Source organism: Ptychodera flava, chromosome 9 (assembly GCF_041260155.1).
Source record: "Ptychodera flava strain L36383 chromosome 9, AS_Pfla_20210202, whole genome shotgun sequence".
Classification (NCBI taxonomy): domain Eukaryota; kingdom Metazoa; phylum Hemichordata; class Enteropneusta; family Ptychoderidae; genus Ptychodera; species Ptychodera flava.
The window spans coordinates 34,603,275-34,621,406 of record NC_091936.1 but is presented as its reverse complement, the minus strand read 5'-3'; the positions used below and the strand labels follow the sequence as shown (position 1 = coordinate 34,621,406).

The 18,132-nt window shown below is 37.9% G+C and overlaps 2 protein-coding genes across 2 annotated transcripts in view; one reads left to right on the top strand and one right to left on the bottom strand.

Moving 5' to 3' along the window:
- Positions 1 to 3,700: 3,700 nt before the first annotated feature.
- On the top strand, positions 3,701 to 8,126 carry LOC139140804 (uncharacterized). The gene is made up of 5 exons (XM_070710221.1): positions 3,701 to 3,832; positions 4,398 to 4,420; positions 5,442 to 5,504; positions 6,556 to 7,409; positions 7,961 to 8,126. The coding sequence occupies exons 1-4, from the start codon at positions 3,767 to 3,769 to the stop codon at positions 7,346 to 7,348; spliced, it is 945 nt and encodes a 314-aa protein (XP_070566322.1). The 5' UTR covers positions 3,701 to 3,766; the 3' UTR covers positions 7,349 to 7,409; positions 7,961 to 8,126.
- Positions 8,127 to 11,094: 2,968 nt separating this feature from the next.
- The window catches only part of LOC139140803 (ciliogenesis-associated TTC17-interacting protein-like), a 43,015-nt gene continuing 35,977 nt past the window's right edge, over positions 11,095 to 18,132 (bottom strand). Inside the window, exons 7-10 of the mRNA XM_070710220.1 lie at positions 15,850 to 15,953; positions 13,065 to 13,189; positions 12,409 to 12,574; positions 11,095 to 12,022 (exon numbers count right to left, since the gene is read on the bottom strand). Of these exons, the coding sequence (XP_070566321.1) occupies positions 11,786 to 12,022; positions 12,409 to 12,574; positions 13,065 to 13,189; positions 15,850 to 15,953 (632 nt within the window). The 3' untranslated portion in view covers positions 11,095 to 11,785. The remainder of the gene's footprint in view (positions 12,023 to 12,408; positions 12,575 to 13,064; positions 13,190 to 15,849; positions 15,954 to 18,132) is intronic.

Sequence of the window (18,132 nt, the reverse complement as noted above, 5' to 3'; positions counted from 1 at the left end):
TGCGAGAAAATGAATACTTCATTGGTTTTCATCGTAAGTATATATACGTACCTAAGGTTTCGTGATAAATCTTTAACTTTCTGTATTGTATCTGACACCGTGGTGACACTCTGAACACTCTCGATGGCTGTTATTGGACAGCAAAAACTGGGAAAACAAACACATAGGCTTATCATTTATTCAATGTAACAAAGTCGCTCAATTTGATATTATGCTTTGAGTTGGTTTCAAACGTATCGACATCAAAACAAATATTATTTATTGAATTTAACCACCTACGACCGTAGTATAATCAGAGACAGTAGTACGAGAAATTACGAGAGAGAGAGAGAGAGAGAGAGAGAGAGAGAGAGAGAGAGAGAGAGAGAGAGAGAGAGAGAGTTGACAGTGGTTCAAATTCTTTTAAAATACTTGTAACTGATGGTACGCCCTCACAGTTCAACTATGTTCGAAACTTAATGTCTATTAAATCTCTAAGCTGCTTCGACATGACAAGCTATGCACATGTGTAGTAATATTTTAATAAAATAACATATAAAAATAACAAAATTATACAGTTATCGATAGAATTTACAACGCAATTGATAGAAGTTACTTTCCGATGGGTCAAAAACCATCCTGCTTCTAGCAAGTCGCGTTGCTAACTGTAAAAATTCCGTTCAAATTGGTGAAATTCGAGTTTTCAACAAATATATTGTTTCTCAAGAGAGTAAAATGGATTCGATCAAATTATTGCAAAATGAATAACTCTGTCCTTGTCTCCTGGAACTGTCATTTTTTTTCGGGACATTTTTTGGATTTGCGGACGAAGACAATAGATAATGAAGTTTATTGCCGGAGTAAATTATTGCAATAATTTCATATTTACGGTACAAAAGCCATCAATACAGTCTGTAAACAGTGTTACTCGATGAACAGTTTTTCTTCTACATCCGTAAAAAGTTAACATCGCGTTTAAAGTCTTGGTTTTCTACTTGTCGATTTATGGGCGAGACAGTGTATCTTTGTTCATCTATACCGATTAACATGCCATGGAGCATTATCTCTGAATATTGTAGAATTGGGTTAGAGAGCGCCCCCGAGACAGACAATCGCATTAAACGTTTAAAATACATTTTTATTCTTCCACTTTTGGGCCCTCATTTTCAAGCTCGGGGAGTAAATAGAATTTTATGGACTTATTTTTTGTGAAAATCGGAAAAATCGAAACCTTATTTTTCCGATAGCGTTAACATAAGACGGCCGTTTGGAATTTTGAGTGTCGGTAACTTTCGAAACGTAACCCCCTATTTTCTTGATATCGAAAGGGCATGGTTGAAAGTCAACGAACGCGATTGGAACTAATTTGGGATAATTGGATTTTCATATTTTTTAAATTTCTCAAAAGTGTTAGCTGCCTTATAGCTAAATGTTGCAATATTACAAATTACTCATAAAACAAGTGTATAACTTGAAAAGGAAAGCAGATGAGCTTACATTTGCAGATTAAACCGACATTACTTCAGCATCCAATTATCCCAAATTAGTTCCAATTAGTTTTCTGAGGAAAAGTTGGGTAAACGTTAAGTCTCACGTGTATATTATAATACCCTTCAGGCTATCCAACGATTCAAATCAAATGTTGCCCAGCCAAACAACGCCTGCCTTGCCAGAGTTTGATGTAAACTTGTATCGGTTACCCTACAGACTCTACAGAATGCGCTAGATGTGGACTCGTTCCTTGCCCAATTGGGGCGATCCTATTCGCCGCGCTGCCGTCCCATGCAGATGGGTCCTTATCGCAGCGAAGAGAAGCGTTCCATCGGGCAAGGAACGAGTCTAAATTTGACGGGACCATAATTCGACAGTGGACTGTTGTCAACAATCATGTGTTCAATGTAACTGTAAACCATGTGAACAAAGCCTATTATTATATGCTGTGCCGCCCCCGATAGCCGGAAATTACTGTAGTGAGTTTGAAGCGTAATTTGGGGAAATACATCCGGAAATTCAATCGAGAGATTCATGACTGGAAACAATATTTCCCCTGTTGTTGCAAACGGGGTATGATGTACTACAAATTTGATGGCCACAAATCGCTAGCATATCTCCCAACATTTCTTGTAAATTATAACATACATAAAGTACGCGACTATGTGTGAGTAACACAATATCAGTATTTATTTTGCGTATAAAAGCTGGAAGACGGAGATCTGAAGAAAAGCAGTGCATAGTTAATCAGTTACTGGAACACATATTTTTTTATCATTCGCGTCCTATTTAAGTTTGGAATAATTTGTCATGTAACAAAATGTTTTATAATGTCCGACTAATGTTCGTATACGATATATTGTAATGTCGGGGAGGTTTTATGTAATGACACAAAGGAATTGAGAGAGAGAGAGAGAGAGAGAGAGAGAGAGAGAGAGAGAGAGAGAGAGAGAGAGAGAGAGAGAGAGAGAGAGAGAGAGAGAGAGAGATGTTCTTTTAGGACTATAATAAGGATGACAATGATGATGATGATGATGATTATGATGATGATGATGATGATGATGATGATGATGATGATGATGATGATGATGATGATAAAAAAATAATCCCAGCATTCATCACTCAACCTTTATACATCGTCTATTAATTTGTTGCATGCGCTGCTATTGTTTACAATTGTATTAAACCGACTAAAATTCTATTGCTCATAATAAAATTACTGTCCAAGCATTTAGAGGATGTATTGAGCTGTCAAGAAGTTGGAGGTCAGAGGTTATTCTGTTCCTATCACTAGTTGTCGCATAGACCCTAATGAGGTCTATGGTGAAGACTGCATTATTATTGATGACAACTAGATTCTGGTCCGGACTGCAACGCAAATGTCACGTTACACGTATAGATGCTGTGTTGAAGAAAGCTCAATAAGTAATTTTTCAACATGCTTTTGAGAGTAGAACAAGAAATTGCAAGCGAGAAGTTAAAATAAAAATAATGAAAATATCGGCAAAAGTTACAGCTGCTGTTTCTTTAAATTCCTCCAAACTCCATACCTATTGTTTGCGAACACATTGTCAGACCCAATTTTTCGTGAGTGGCCATGGAAGGTGTCCTGCTTCAGTTGTCGGTATAGGCAAGTACATGAAAGTAAGTTGTATTCTAAATCAGGTCTGAACATCTTCATTTAGGGTTACATCAACACGTGCGTATAGGAAATTAGAGTTGACGTAAAGGTTAATAAATCTGTGAACAATTATCATATGTTTTCCTGTCGGCTACGTGTAAGGTGCCACGAACAACAACAAAATAAATGTAAAACCGTGTACAGAGGAAATCAAACTTTCTGTAGAATAAAATTACGATACCTGAAAAAAATGGCAGATACATATACCAGGTGTTGAGGATTAATTAATTAATTGCTTTAAATCCTCCACACCTAGTGTTTTTATCTGCCTTTTTCCCGGTATTGTAATTTTATTCTATTTTGTACTCGCACCGGTGCGGTTTTGTACCTTTTATACCTTTCTGAAGGTTTTTAAGGTCAAACTTTATGTACTGCCGTTGAACACATGTGATATTTTGTTCATTTGTATTTAATATTTATCAAAATTTCTGGATGACGTGTGAGTTTACACGTCCGTGTGATTGTAGCGTTATTGGATGATTGCATAGTAACACACTTTATGACGAAGTAATGACCCATCGACTGACAATCAGACATATCACGTGTTCATCACATGACGTTGCGTCACCATGAGTTGGTGATGAAAGTTCAACGTCCAAGAAAAAGTTAGTCGGGATGGCGTACCATATTGTTGGAACGCTGTTTGTTTTATCCTATCTGCTAACTCTCCACGCACCGGAGGTAAGTACAAATAGTATTTCCTGTACAACATTTTTGTTCTTTTATCGTTCTCTCTGATGTGTTGTCGATAGCTCTCAGATATTCCCGATTGAAATTGATACCTTATCAATACCTCGGCTTATTTGTTTATTTATGGAAAATTGTTTTCTTTGAAGGTCACATTTTTGATCAGCGTAAAGAAAGCGTTTCATAACCATTTGGAAGTTCCAATAAAATACCATACTTACACTGGGCATCTTTCATCTTCTTCCGCACCACCAAAAGAATTGATTACTTTCATTTCAGAACGTGCTTGGGTCACAGACTGAAGTAATTTTTTAATTAACAATTTAAATAAAAATCATGAGGCTAGACATGCGGGCTGAATATGATAGGTTTAATGATGTTTCTCATACGAGTGGTTACGATGTGCGAAAGCATGCATGAAACGTGCTGTTGAATTTGTGATTTTGCCAACCACGGTGAATCCTTGTTACGCTGTAATTCTCAAAAAAAAAAAAATCGAAAAAATATACGAGTGAAATTCATCTATGTCAATTCATTGCATATCTTAAATCTATTTCAGGTAAGCGCCGCATCCATTTCAAAGTAAGTACTTATCTTAATCTGTCTGCTTGTTGTTATCTCTTCCGTGAGTCTCAGTTACCTCAAGGTTTTGCTGAGAAAAAATACTGGGAGAGTTATTGAAATCCTTTTCATACACATTTTTCACTGGTAACACCTATACCGTATCGAGGCTCTACTTGTTGAAGTCACGATGCTTACTATTGAATATTTTTATGTAATGTCGTTGTACTTGTGTACTTGTTCAATTGGAGAATTCATTAATTTTGTGAATAAAAACAAGGGCATGATTAGTATCGTAGGCAAACTGAACGCAATAAAAATCCCATGCTTTTAGGGAAAAGACGAGAAAATCTCACGGATGTACACAGTAAAATACTTTTTTATCGAAGAATAAATGTATTTAAGAAATTGCAGCGTTTATGCAATTGTACTGACAATCTTCAGCAGGCGATCGCTTTTATGCATATTCACAGCAAAAACAGGCCATACGTAACGAAGTAGGCATATAATATCTAAATATAAAATGCACTGCAATAACATCTGGAACTCACAAAAATGTCTTCATTAGTAACGCCACAGTATCCAGCCGTCAGCTGTTAGCTGTGTTCTACACGTTTACAATGACCATGGGTTGTGTCACAGCATCAAATAATGGTCTTTTTTCAGTGCCCAAATTTTGCCAAATATATAGGACACGTAGAATACAGCTTACTTTGCGAACGACACATACATTACTTACGGTGATATCATTTTCTTCAAGAACTTGCAATTTACAGATTTTGATTTGCAAAAGTAGTTCATAGTTCGTACTTTGAAATGTTAAAAGCTTCTCACCCATGACTTAACATACATGCTCTTCTGCTCCAGTTTCTACCGGTATTGCAGTGTCATATTATCCCAGCCCTTTTAATGTGAGTTTGACAGACTTGAAAAAATTAAGATGGAGGACTCTGAGAGCGAAATATTCCAAGTGTTTTATTCTTATTTTTGTCTGCGTAACCGCTGATCTCAAGGAATTAATCAATGCTATTTCTCCTGACAGGTGCAAAACGAACGAGCATCGCTGTGGCGATAGCTGCTGTCCCAACAGTTGTACAGAAATAGCGTAAGTACTCAAGGATTTCTGTCGCGTTCTACTCAATTATGACGAAACGATATACAGACGTATAGAGACATTAACGTGAGATGAGCAGGTTAATTAATTTTTGTCATGCACAATCCAAAGACTCACTTTATAAGAGCAACAGTTGAATTTTTACGCCGTACATTTTACAAATTTAAAACATTTAGGCAGAAAAAGTTATCATCAATGCGATAAAATGATGGAATTACGAGACACTATATCACTATACTATCAAATCTTTGATAAATATTTGGGGAGTAAAGCTCCATTGAAAATTGATACTTTACAGCAATAGGTCAAATAACATAATCACAGCTATTATAGTTGGATGATTTTGATAATCAACCTATGCTGAAGGCTATGGACTCCATCATAGTTTTCATTCACTACAGAGCTAGAGAACTTTACTAACACGTCAAACCATCAGCCTCAACCCCACCCAAACACACACACACACACATTCTCTCTCTCTCTCTCTCTCTCTCTCTCTCTCTCTCTCTCTCTCTCTCTCTCTCTCTCTCTCTCTCTCTCTCTCTCTCTCTCTCTCTCTCTCCAGTAGATGACACAGACGCAAACACGTACCACTATCCTAACTGTGGAGATTGAATTAGCATTAGCTGTACATTCAATGTCAACTTGATAAGTCCATATTGCAATGTCTGACTACACCACAAATGGTCGGACAGTGTGGCAGATAGGAAGGAGATCTGTAACATATGTTTGGTTGCGAAGCCACCAGATGTGCCATACTCGCACATGTTAATCAGTTGTTATATTACTTAAGTGCAGTGGGACGGTCCCTTTAATACTCATTATGGATCTTGGTTTTGCTTGTTCCTCAACTCTTGCGTGCCATCAAATCGGGAAATACACGCACTGGGTCAATTTTCTGCTTTGCCTTAAACCAGATTTTCGCGATTTTGTTGCCTATGCCAGTTTTACTCGTGGAAAGCACTCTGTACCACGTTCAAAATCGTGTCAAATCAGCAAAACCATGAATGATAATTTTGTCTTGTGTAAACCTCATTCACAGGTGTGGCCAAAATGAATACTGCTGTGCTGAAAATATATGTTGTGGTCTTAATCTTGAAGTCAACATAGTCCGCAGAGACACAGAAGTTGGCGAAGAGAAGGCTGCCGGCGAGATCAACGACCTTATCACCGACACTTTCACTCCAGGTGACGATGAGGGCGACATTGTCACTGATGAAGGTGGTGAAGATGATGCAGGGAACGATCAAGATGGCATGCAAGATGAACAGCAGGAGGCAGAGGGTCAGACGACAGAAGATGATGAGGGTAAGACGGAGAGAAATGATGAACCAGGTGACGATGAAGGGGACGTTGAGGGGCAGGGAGAAGAAGGTGAAGAAAACGAGGGAGAAGAGAGAGGGGATGAATTGAACGAGGAGGTTGGGAATGAAAAGGAGGGCGAAATGGAGGGAGGACGAGAAGTAGAGGAGGAGGGTCATGGAGAGGAAAAAGAGGGAACTGGTAATGAGGAGGTTACAGAGGAAGGTGAAGATGAGGTGAATGTGGAGGAAGAAAATGAAGAGATGGGGGAAGATGGAGAAACTGATGAGGACCAGGTTGACATTACAGACCAAGTGGATGAGGTTGATGAGGAGATTATCACAGGGGATGAAGTAGAAGAAGAAAAAAAAGTCGATGGGAGGGCGACGATGAAGTTGATGAGGGACAAGGCGGTGATGAAGTTGATAAGGGACAGGCCGGTGATGAAATCGATGAGGGACAGGGCGGTGACGAAGTTGATGAGGGACAGGGCGGTGATGCAGTCGAAGCAACAGCAGCACTTGGATCTGTAGAAGAAGTACAAGGCCAAGAGCCCGGAGAAACCACCGGTGCAGATGCGACCTTTGAAAAGTCGTGAGTTGAGCTCAATACAGTTGAATGCATTCTTCGCACACTTTTATTCTTATGTATCGATTGCCGAAAAAAGAAGCCACTACATTCTCTAAAAAAGGTCAATATGAACCCTGATAGCCAAGGGATTACGGTATACCATTTCTTTATCGGCCTAAACTTCCAGTGCCTTCCAATAAAATTTCATCATTGACGAGGCCAGACTTTTAATCGTAATAAATACGTAATGTAACTTGTAATGCTTGCAAACAAAACGCAAAATACAGTAAACTTGGTACAAATGTTGTACTCTCACAGTCAACCAAACATGAAGCGACGTAACACATGAGAAACCAAATACGTCTGAAGGACATATTTTTTTATATTTTCTGGTCCAGGAGAGATAATGCTAAGATGTAATCTCATTTTCGAAAACAAAACAAAACGGAATAAAACCAATATTTTAGATGATGAACATTTTACTGTTTAATTTGATACCTAAGTTTAGAATGTGACAACTTTCTTCTGCCCTAATTAATAACAAAGATGTTCATTGAATATAAATCATTCAACAGGTGGCTTATATTTGCCGGGATTGCGTTGGTAGTGTGCATCGCTCTAATAGTTATTGTTGTGGTGGTTGCTATGAGAAGAAACCGAAAGGCAGATCAGGCTGGGCTTCTGCAGGGTGATTCCGAGTCGTACAGCACCTTCCCTGAAGGAGGAGGCGACGGAGACGAAAAGAAGGGTGCTTTGGCCTCCATGCTCACTTTCTGCCAGGGAACTCCTGATGATCCGGCACTCGATGAAGCCGATCGCGACGCGGTGGGAGACGAAGGCGCCCCTATGCAGGAAGCTCAACCAGATGAGGAGCCTGTTCAAGAAGCAGATCAACCTGAAGTTGAGGGCGCCCCTGTCTCCGAAGCACCTGCTGCAGATGCACCAGGTGAGGAGGCACCTGCTGATGAAACCCCTGCCGACGAATGAGGTGTCAGATAATTAGACTACAAATAGCTCGACCATCTTACTACAGCACCATTGTCGATGTTGTACTTGGTTTTGATGTATTCATGTGACTCCAGTGGATGAAATATCTGCTTGAGAAAAAGAGTCAAACGAATAAACTTGTCTTCTTTCCACAACATAGTTGTCGGCTGTTTTGTTTTATTTTTATGTAGAACGAGCTTGGGTGAATGCTGTGGTTCAGACTGTTACGACCTCATTTTTGCCAATCCCCATCCCTGGCCCATATAGGCATATGCGTAGTAGAGGGGAACAACCGACTTTGACAAGGTTTAGATTTTTTGTTAGAGTACATCAAAACTGTATTTCCTAACAAGAACCAGATATGAACTGAAAATGCTCACGTTTCATTATATATTGCATTATGGTTTTAGAAAAAACGGATATACATTAAAAACAACTGCACACAATTTGATGAGATTTGCTACAAATGTTGATCACACCAAGATATATCAGCAGTGGGAACCATCAAGGGGTGACATGAAAGATAGTAGCCAATTTGCATATTTAATTAACTTTCCTAATTAGGGATATATATCTGATTTGACACGATCAAAATTGACCAAACTTGTTACATTTATTAAAGATACTATGATACAATATTACTGAAAGTCATTTAGCATTTTCTCTTCAGCCAATTCCTAATTTACAAATTTAATGAACTTTCCTAATTAGGGATATACATGTATATATAAATTGACTTGACCAAAGTTGATGAAACTTGCTATATACATTAAAGATACTATGATACAACATTATTGAAAGTCATTAAGCATTTTTCCTTTAGCCAATTCCTAATTTGCATTTTCAATGATCTTCTCTAATTAGGGATATATACTGGGATTTACTTAATCAAAGTTGGCAAAACATGCTGTGTACATTGATGATTATACCAGGTGAAAACAATATTGAAAGTCATTTCACATTTTCATGTCAGCTAATTTATAATTTGCATGTCTAATGAGCTTTCACAGTTTGGTATATATGGCTTGAAGGACTTTGCTAAAGGTAATTACATTTGCTATATAAAGTGGTGGTACAATGACAGCAGTCAAAGAAGGTATTTTTATTCTAGCTAATTACGTATTTGTATACTTCATGATCTTTTAGAGTTAATCGGCGGTGAATATTGTTCATTACGTTGATCATAATACTTTCAATGAAGTTGCAAACATGTGCCAAAGGTTCAAATTTACACATAACTGCAATAATAATGAAACACGTGAGCATTTTCAGTTCATATCTGGTCATGTAAAAAATTTGACATTGGTGGAATCATAGACAGGAGCGAGATCTGTGCAAGCATAGTAAATGACGCCCTCTACGACGAAAATCAAAGTTACGAGGGATAGTTCAGTTAACTTGCAAGGGGAGGCTGTTAAACGTGCGCATTTGCTAATGGATGTTTCACAACAAATACCAACAGGTGAAGAATGGACGGAAAATGGGGAGAGCTCAAAATGCTGTTCACTATAGTGCCAATTGGCTAGGGTGTTGGTAGCAGTGTTACAGCATCTTTTGTAAAGTTCCCTGGCTCTTTTATTTTCCTGTTGTTGATCCAAATGGGTTGCAGTTTATGTGGATGGGCACTGGTGATCTATTGCATTGTTGAAATGCAAGTTGGTTTGTACTAACAATTACAAGCATTCATTTCAGATACTTGTCACCAATCAGGGAATTATAATTTATCATCATTTAACATGTAGAATTTTCAACGAAACATATTTTAAATATCCAAGACCTACCAAAAGAATTTTTCAGTCTTAAAGATGTCTATCAAAACTAGAGGCATTATTTTTTTTTCCCACCAAACTTTTAATATATTAAACCAGTTTTTGCAAATTTTTCTGTACTATTCTTGATAATTTTGTACCAAATGGACATCATATTTTATATGCTATACTTTTTTATCAAAATGTTGGCAAAAATCTGGTATAAAGTTACTGGAGTATATTTCATAAAGGTGACAAAAATTGACTTTGGTGCTCAAAGAGTTAACATAAAATGATCCAGTCCCATTCGTAAATGATGTTTACCTCCATGCAAAGTCTGCTCGTCGATAACCCAAAGAGAAGACTGCCTACACACAAGATATTTGAGAAAGTTTTCAGCAGCAGTTAAGGCCATCTGTCTATGCCATAGATTTGTTAAAATCAGTGCAGGCATAGCAAAGGATTGCCAAAAAATTCACCTTGAAGTAAGAGGCATGTTTTGTTGTCACTTAGTAAAGTCCAGTACAGCCTAACAGATTCCTCATTACACCATACATGACATGCAGAAATGCAGAAAAGGAGAAACATTCTTAACCCTTTCACCATCATGGTTTGAACCAATCCCATTGTATCCTATGGCAAAGTTGGACCTCTAGATTGGGAAATGGGGATGAAAGGGTTAATAAGCAGAAGCAGCAACTCCATGGATAAGAATAACATTTCCTATACATGGAAACTCACGAGCGCATAATCATTTAAAAAATTTGAATCTCGTTGTGGTAGCCCCTAGGTATACTACACAAATGTGTGTTTAGCTCCTAACACATAGATGCATCCCCGTTCACGAATGTGTATTCAGTCCATTTACCAATGGACGCAACCCCTCCCCCTCCCCTTCACAAATACCTGTTGAGACATAATCTTTTCCGCCAGGCCTATATACGTTTCAAGAAGGCAATCTTCAATAGACCATATCAGGAGTTAAAATCTTTATTGGAAAAAAATCACCAATTCCGCAACATGAAAAGATATCTCATAAATATAATCTGAGAGACTTCCTTGAAATATTTGAAAGTTAGTTGCTACATTACCGATGTTAAAGAGATTACAAGATTTCAGAGAAAAATGTAAATTCAACAATTTGATATTCTTTATGTGATCCTTTATTCAGATATTCACTCAACTTTTACTTTGTCTTAAAAGGAGAAATAAGACACCATACAGATTTTATTTGAAATAAAGTTTTCTGTATAGGTATTGTATCAAATTCATGGCACTAAAAAATCTACACAAACAAAATCTTACACACCGTTTCTTTAAATTGTTGTTTGTTTGTTTTTTTCTTTAAGTATATACATTTGAATACATAGCTTAAATCTTGTCATTTTGTATTGGACAACCTAAGTCTTGTTGTATTTGTTGAGGTTCGTCGACGTCTAAGACAGGATTGAGTAACAACCTGCAGCTGAGAGCACAGCAGAAACTCTGCATGATGACACTTTCTTGGAATCGTGGCATAAACTATTTTTTTTGTGCTCTTTCTTTTCTATGTGTGTGAAAATAAATTACTGTACAGTTGGAGGGCATTTTGGTTTTTACAAAGAAAATCAAACATCTGACATGATCCAGGTTGAAATCAGCAAATCATACAGCCTAGGGTTTGTTTCACAGAGTTTGGGACGACCGAGATGGTGAAGCGCTGCGTCGGTATTTCCCCTCAGTGGACGTCGCGTACGCACTGCCCGTGGGTGCCTTGGAGGAGAAGGCGGCGAAGTAGTCTCCTGCAAAGGCAACCACGTTGTCTGGTTTCCTAAGGAGGAGAAACTGTAGAAAATCAGCCAGGAGCGCCTTGAGCTCTGGGTGGTGTCTCATGTACACAGCGTGGTCTCCCTTCAGCTCTTCCTGCAATGGCGATCAAACAATGCCACAAAAAGGTCTTAAAAAACACTGAGAATAAGTAGCCTTGATAAATTTGTTTGCTTACCAGTATTAACAATTAAATTCATCTTCACAAGAAAGTTTACTGTCACTATACAACCCTGTTTAAAAATTGTGCAATACTGGGGTTTTGAGAATAATGCTTTCAATACAAATGACTTCAAAAAACATTCCAAGGCCATTGATATACCTGGATAATTTTGACGTTGTGTATACTTTCATCAAAGCTTATCAAGGCATGTTAAAATATGGTAACATTTTCACCTTTAATACTGCCTTCAAGTCAAATTAATAACTCCCCGGAAAGTGTATACACAGATTCTGGCAATATTTCAAGACGTTGCACTTACTTTTCTGTCAAGGAATTTGGAGTAAAGTTGCATATCCTCTTCCCAGTTGAGAGGTTGTTTCTTAAAGACGGGTTTTTCACGAGCTTCGTCCGTGTCAAGACGACTTGGGACACGAAGCAGTCTCATCGTGACCGGTGAACCCACCTGAACTCTGCTGGTCAAATGTCTGAAAACAAATTTCCAGATTGCATTATACATTATGGCATACAATTCGAACATCAACAATTTTTCAATTATTTCATCAACAACAAGATGCATTATGGTAGATGTGTGAGTGTTCAAGATAAGTTGATCTCAACATATTGATAAAATGTTACCAATCTTGACCACAAACCTTGAAGTTTACCAAGATTTGCTTTCTATCTTCATATTTCCCACAAACAATGATAGTAGAAAGTCTCTCCAGATTTTAAATTCCAGAAAAAAACTTTGATAGAACTGGATTCTCAGCCTAGCTGGGAATTCACCTGAGACTCTCGATACTTACCTGTCCTGCATTATATCAAACATAAAATAATTGATATGAAAGTTGTTTATTCCCACTGAGTAAACCTTTGAACCCTGACTGCCACACTAAGATTTGCATTCTTTGAGAATCCCATATGGATGCATGGCCACTGCTCAGTGTGTTCACATCAAGGTAAGTTAGGACTTACCCATCCGAAAGAAAATATGATTGCCACGATGTTGGTAGATCGTGCATGGAATGAATTGTTCGTTCGATGCCAGCCACGTGGAGTTCCCTCTCCCCGATGGTCTGTTTGCGTTCATCAAGAGCTCTCTGTAACATACAGGGATAAAGATCTCCTGAGTGTGTTTGTTGACTCAAACAATTCTAGGTGGCATCATTAAACCCTTGAATGCCAAAGTCAATTTTTGTCTACGTTTTAAAATATAACCCAGCTAGTATTTTTCAGATCTAGAGAATTTATTTCAGATTTTTGTCAAATTTTAATCAAAAATTGAAGCCCATGGAAAGTGATGTCAATGTGGTCCAAAATTATAACAAAATTCCAGAAAAATTCATAAAAATTGGTAAAATATTGCACTTTTTGGTGGAATATTACATCAGTCAACAGGTTGACAATATAAACATACAAATAACTGAAAAGAAACTCTGCACACACCATAAATGAAATGTGGGACTTTGTATACTACACACAGGCTTGAAAGGTGGTCCCTTGTTTTACACGCAAATATCTAATATGCATTCATAGTTTGCTACATAGAGTTCAAAGGTCACGACAAAGGTCTTTTCTGATGAGAAATATACCTCATTTCACAGCACAGTCGTTTGGTGGGCTATTCAGCTCTGGGACTATTCGCCCCATAGACGAGTGTACAGAAGCGAGAAACAACCCAAGTCTGGAAACAGAATGGCTATAAAAACCACGCCATGTCACATTCCGTGTACGATTTCACTGTGAAAATTAGCAAGTTCATCTATCATGTAACCGTCGATCGTTCCCTATCATTCTCAAAATTCATACCTGGTACTTGATTTGCTTCAAAAACGCTCGTTTCGTGTGATTTTTGGCCGAATTCGACGGACACATCGTCAAAACATAAGCGTGAGCAACATTCCGGTCACCTCTTGGGTACCTCCACTTTACTGACGTTGGCACCGCCTATCCATGAGGGATGACTGGAATGTTGCTCACGCTTATGTTTTGGCGAGGTGTCTCTCGAACTTGGCCGAAAATCACACGGAATGAGCATTTTGTAAGCAGATGAAGTATCAGGTATGAATTTTCGTGTAATTTTCGACCGAGTTCAGAATACACCTCGCCAAAACATAAGGCATGAACAACCTTCCAGTCACCCCTCATGGGTACGTGGCGCTAACGTCAGTAAAGTGGAGTGCCCAACGTCCACTGTGAGGTGACCGGAATGTTGCTCACGCTTATGTTTTAGCGATGTGTCCGTCTAATTCGGCCGAAAATCACACGAAACGAGCATTCATGAAGCAAAGTAAGTACCAGGTATAAATTTTGAGAATGACAGGGAACGGTCGACGGTTACATGATAGATGAACTTACTAATTTTCACAGTGAAATCGGACACGGAATGTGACATGGCGTGGTTTTTATGGCCATTCTGTTTCCAGACTTTCATTGTTTCTCGCTTCTGTACACTCGTCTATGGGGCGAATAGTCCCAGAGCTGAATAGCCCACGAGGGACTGTTTCAGAGCAATCATTTCCAACTTACTTAAATATCATATCTTATTAAACTTGTACAGTACGTAAATAGATCACATTTACCAACATTATCAATCAGAGATACCAAATGCCATATAAATTGGTACCTGTACGTGAACGAACAACTGGGACCTTCAGATGGCTGAAACAACATCAGCACGACCTTTTGTGTAATTGGCAATTAAATCAACAGGCAAGACTTCAATAAGTATGCATAAAATTTAATACAGTCGGTGAGAACTCACAACTAACCGTTCATACTGTTACTGATTGCATCAGACTAACATATTCTTCATCCGTTGATCGATGCTACTAAAACTTTTATTAATTTCATCGACCATTAAACTAATAAGTATAATATGTCATTGACTCCATTGGGTCAGGACAAGCTGTCTTTCTATGTCACACTGTATAATAAATAACTGTCAATGAATTCAACACTGATATGTACGTGTGCAGTTCTGATTCCTTGTGGGATTCATGTTAAAATATGATAAAGTATTTTATTTTATAGATGGTCACGTGTAAACTGTGGATGGTGCTTTGGGCAGTGGCTCTACTTTGACACTGTTGGGAAGGTAAATGAGCAAGACTGAGGTACATTACGGAAACACAAAAAGAATGCTTTGACCCCTCTATCAAATGGCATGACCCTATTTTTTTCCTGCGGAGTGGATATGATTCAAATTTATCTGAGCATCATTGGAGCAATATTTCATCTGAAGTATTAAATAGAACAGCCTGAATTCATTTTTTACAACCATGTCAATTATACAATTGTGTTTGATTTAAAATTTAATGCAACAAGATCAAAATGGCCGTTGGATTAATCGAAAAAGAAACTTGCACAAAATTATCTCCACTGCACTGACAATCTGAAATCAATTCCGTAAAACTTTATTGCAAGTAAATTGATTGCTGGTAAATATCGTGACTGCCTTTTTTTTTCTGAAAAAATATTCAAGTTATGACAGACTTTCAATTTCCCTGGCAAATTCTTCCTGTCCCCTTCAGTTTTATTCCTTGGCAACATAACTTTTACGACATTGCCGTTTCAATATCACACTCATAAAAGTCCCTGGAAAGAATTGCTAATCTTCAAACGTCTCTATGACAGCACCATTCAACAAAATAATACGATTATTTTCACAAAAAGAGGCTTAGCTGTTGAAGAATTTTAGGGGATGTTTTTCATCTCCTAGCAGTAACCATGGCATTAGGTAGATTCAAAATTCACTTACATATGTTGCCGTGCTGAGATTCGTTTCAGAATCAAACGATATGAAGACACAGTTCTCTGTTATTCCTTTGTTAACCATTATTCTCTGCAGTAAAAGATTTGAGGCTGTAAAACGGAGAGAGAGAGAGAGAGAGAGAGAGAGAGAGAGAGAGAGAGGGAAGCATTATATTTCAAAGTAATTTTACATTTTGAAACACAACCATCATCTTGAATTAAGGTGATTGAATTCAGAATTGTCATTTTTTAATGATTTCACTGTAGAAAGACAACAGCGCTGCTTGATTGTGTATGAGTACATACAGTTTTTCATGGCTACGGTAACACTCACAGCAAAAGCAATACAGTGTTTGTACTCTGAAATATGTTTCAATCTGGTGAGATTGAGAACCACACATGTACATCCAATATGGACCCTTCCACCATCATGGTTTGGCCCAAACCCATTGTTACCGATGGTGAGTGTGGACCTATTTACAGGGAATAGGGGTGCAGTACTCTGCAAATCTAAAATTTAACACTGATGTCATTATCCATGGCATAAGCTGGATTAACATAGGTATCACATTATGCTTGTGTCAAAACCTATTCAGTTGCTGACATACGCTTAACTACCAGTAAATCTATCTATTCAGTCCAAATATGACAATTGTAAGAATAATCCTGCCATCACCACCAAACATCTGATTAGGTGAAGACTCAAAGAGAAAATACACAACACTAGACGTTGGTTAAAATATTCGTTGTGTTTGTACATGCGCATCTGTGGACTCCAAAACGCAAAATCCATGGTTCACTGCTTCCTTACCATATGTTGCATAGCATGGCAGTCTAGTGTACAGACACATGGATCTCTGACGCCATAGTCTGACATACAGTGAACTACTTGGAGTATTCTCAATCAGCATAGGTATCACTAAGTGTTGTATTATTCACTGTATATGTTGCCACAAAGATTTAACTGTTAACTAATTGGAATGTTTTTAACCCTTTCACCACAATGGTTTGTCCCAAATACATTGTTTTCAATGGTAAAGTTGGACCTGTATACAGGGAACTAGGGGGTGAAAGGGTTAAGGCAGAATGCGCCTTGAGGAAAGATATTTGCACTCACATTTTTTTCAATACTTTGCTGGTCTACCACTCGTGGTGATTCATTGTAAAGCTCTTGGTGTAAGAAAAATTTTCACTACCTTAGTTTTTTTAAAATTAAAAATTTTGTTTTTCCCAATAGGGATGGTGGCCATTTTGAATTTCAAATACTAGTATCAGTAAATATTAGGCAATTTCTTTCTCTAGTATTAAATTTTGCAAGGTGACCCCTGATTTTTATTCTTGACTTACTAGGAAAGTTTGAGCAAATGTTAGATCTTTCTCTTTTGAGGCATACACTACTTTAAGTAGCTGTACCCTCAACTCCAGTCAATTCCAAGTACATGTACAGTAACTGATGATAGCATTCGTACAGCCATACCCTCAACTTAAGTCAATTTCAAGTGTAAAGTCTCTACACCAATGGTAGTTTCTGTACAGTTTTACTGTCAAACGCATTGAGAAGATTTTACATTTTACAGCTCCAAGGACTAAAGAATAATGTATAATAGTGCTGAATATGAGATCTCCTAACACCTACGCAATATACTGCGAGCATAGTCATCATGAGCAAAGAGTCAAGATCATCACCAAAACCTTGACTTTTATGAGCAATAGGCATTGCACCTTATAGGCACATGATGTGGTTAAGGTAGAATGGTAGAATGCACCTTGGGGACAGATATTCAGACTCTCAAATTTTTACAATTTTCTGATCTACCACTTGTGGGGGCTCATGTGAAGCACTTGGAGAAAGAAAAATTTCACAATTTTATTTTTTCGAAAATCAAAATTTTTCTCTCCCCATATGTAGTTCACACGGGGATGGCAGCCATTTTGAATTTCAAATATCAGTATTAATGTAAGCTAATTTGTTTCTTTAGTACCAAAATTTGCACGGTGACCCCTGATTTTTATTCTTGATTTGGTAAGAGTATGGCTGAAAGTTTATTGAGGAAGGTCTGAGCAAAAGTTTAATTCCTTTACTTTCGAGGTGCATACTACCTTAATGGCCTCCTCCTGCATAGAATTACAAACTTTTACCTTTGCCAAAGATGAACCCTACGTACTGGGAAATGTAAGTACAAAAGAACTAATAGGACTTTTGAATAAGTGAGGCAAGGAGGCTGAGCTTGAGGGACAATACAGGTATAAAGTCAAAGGTCACAGCATCTGATGCAGCCCTCATTTAGCA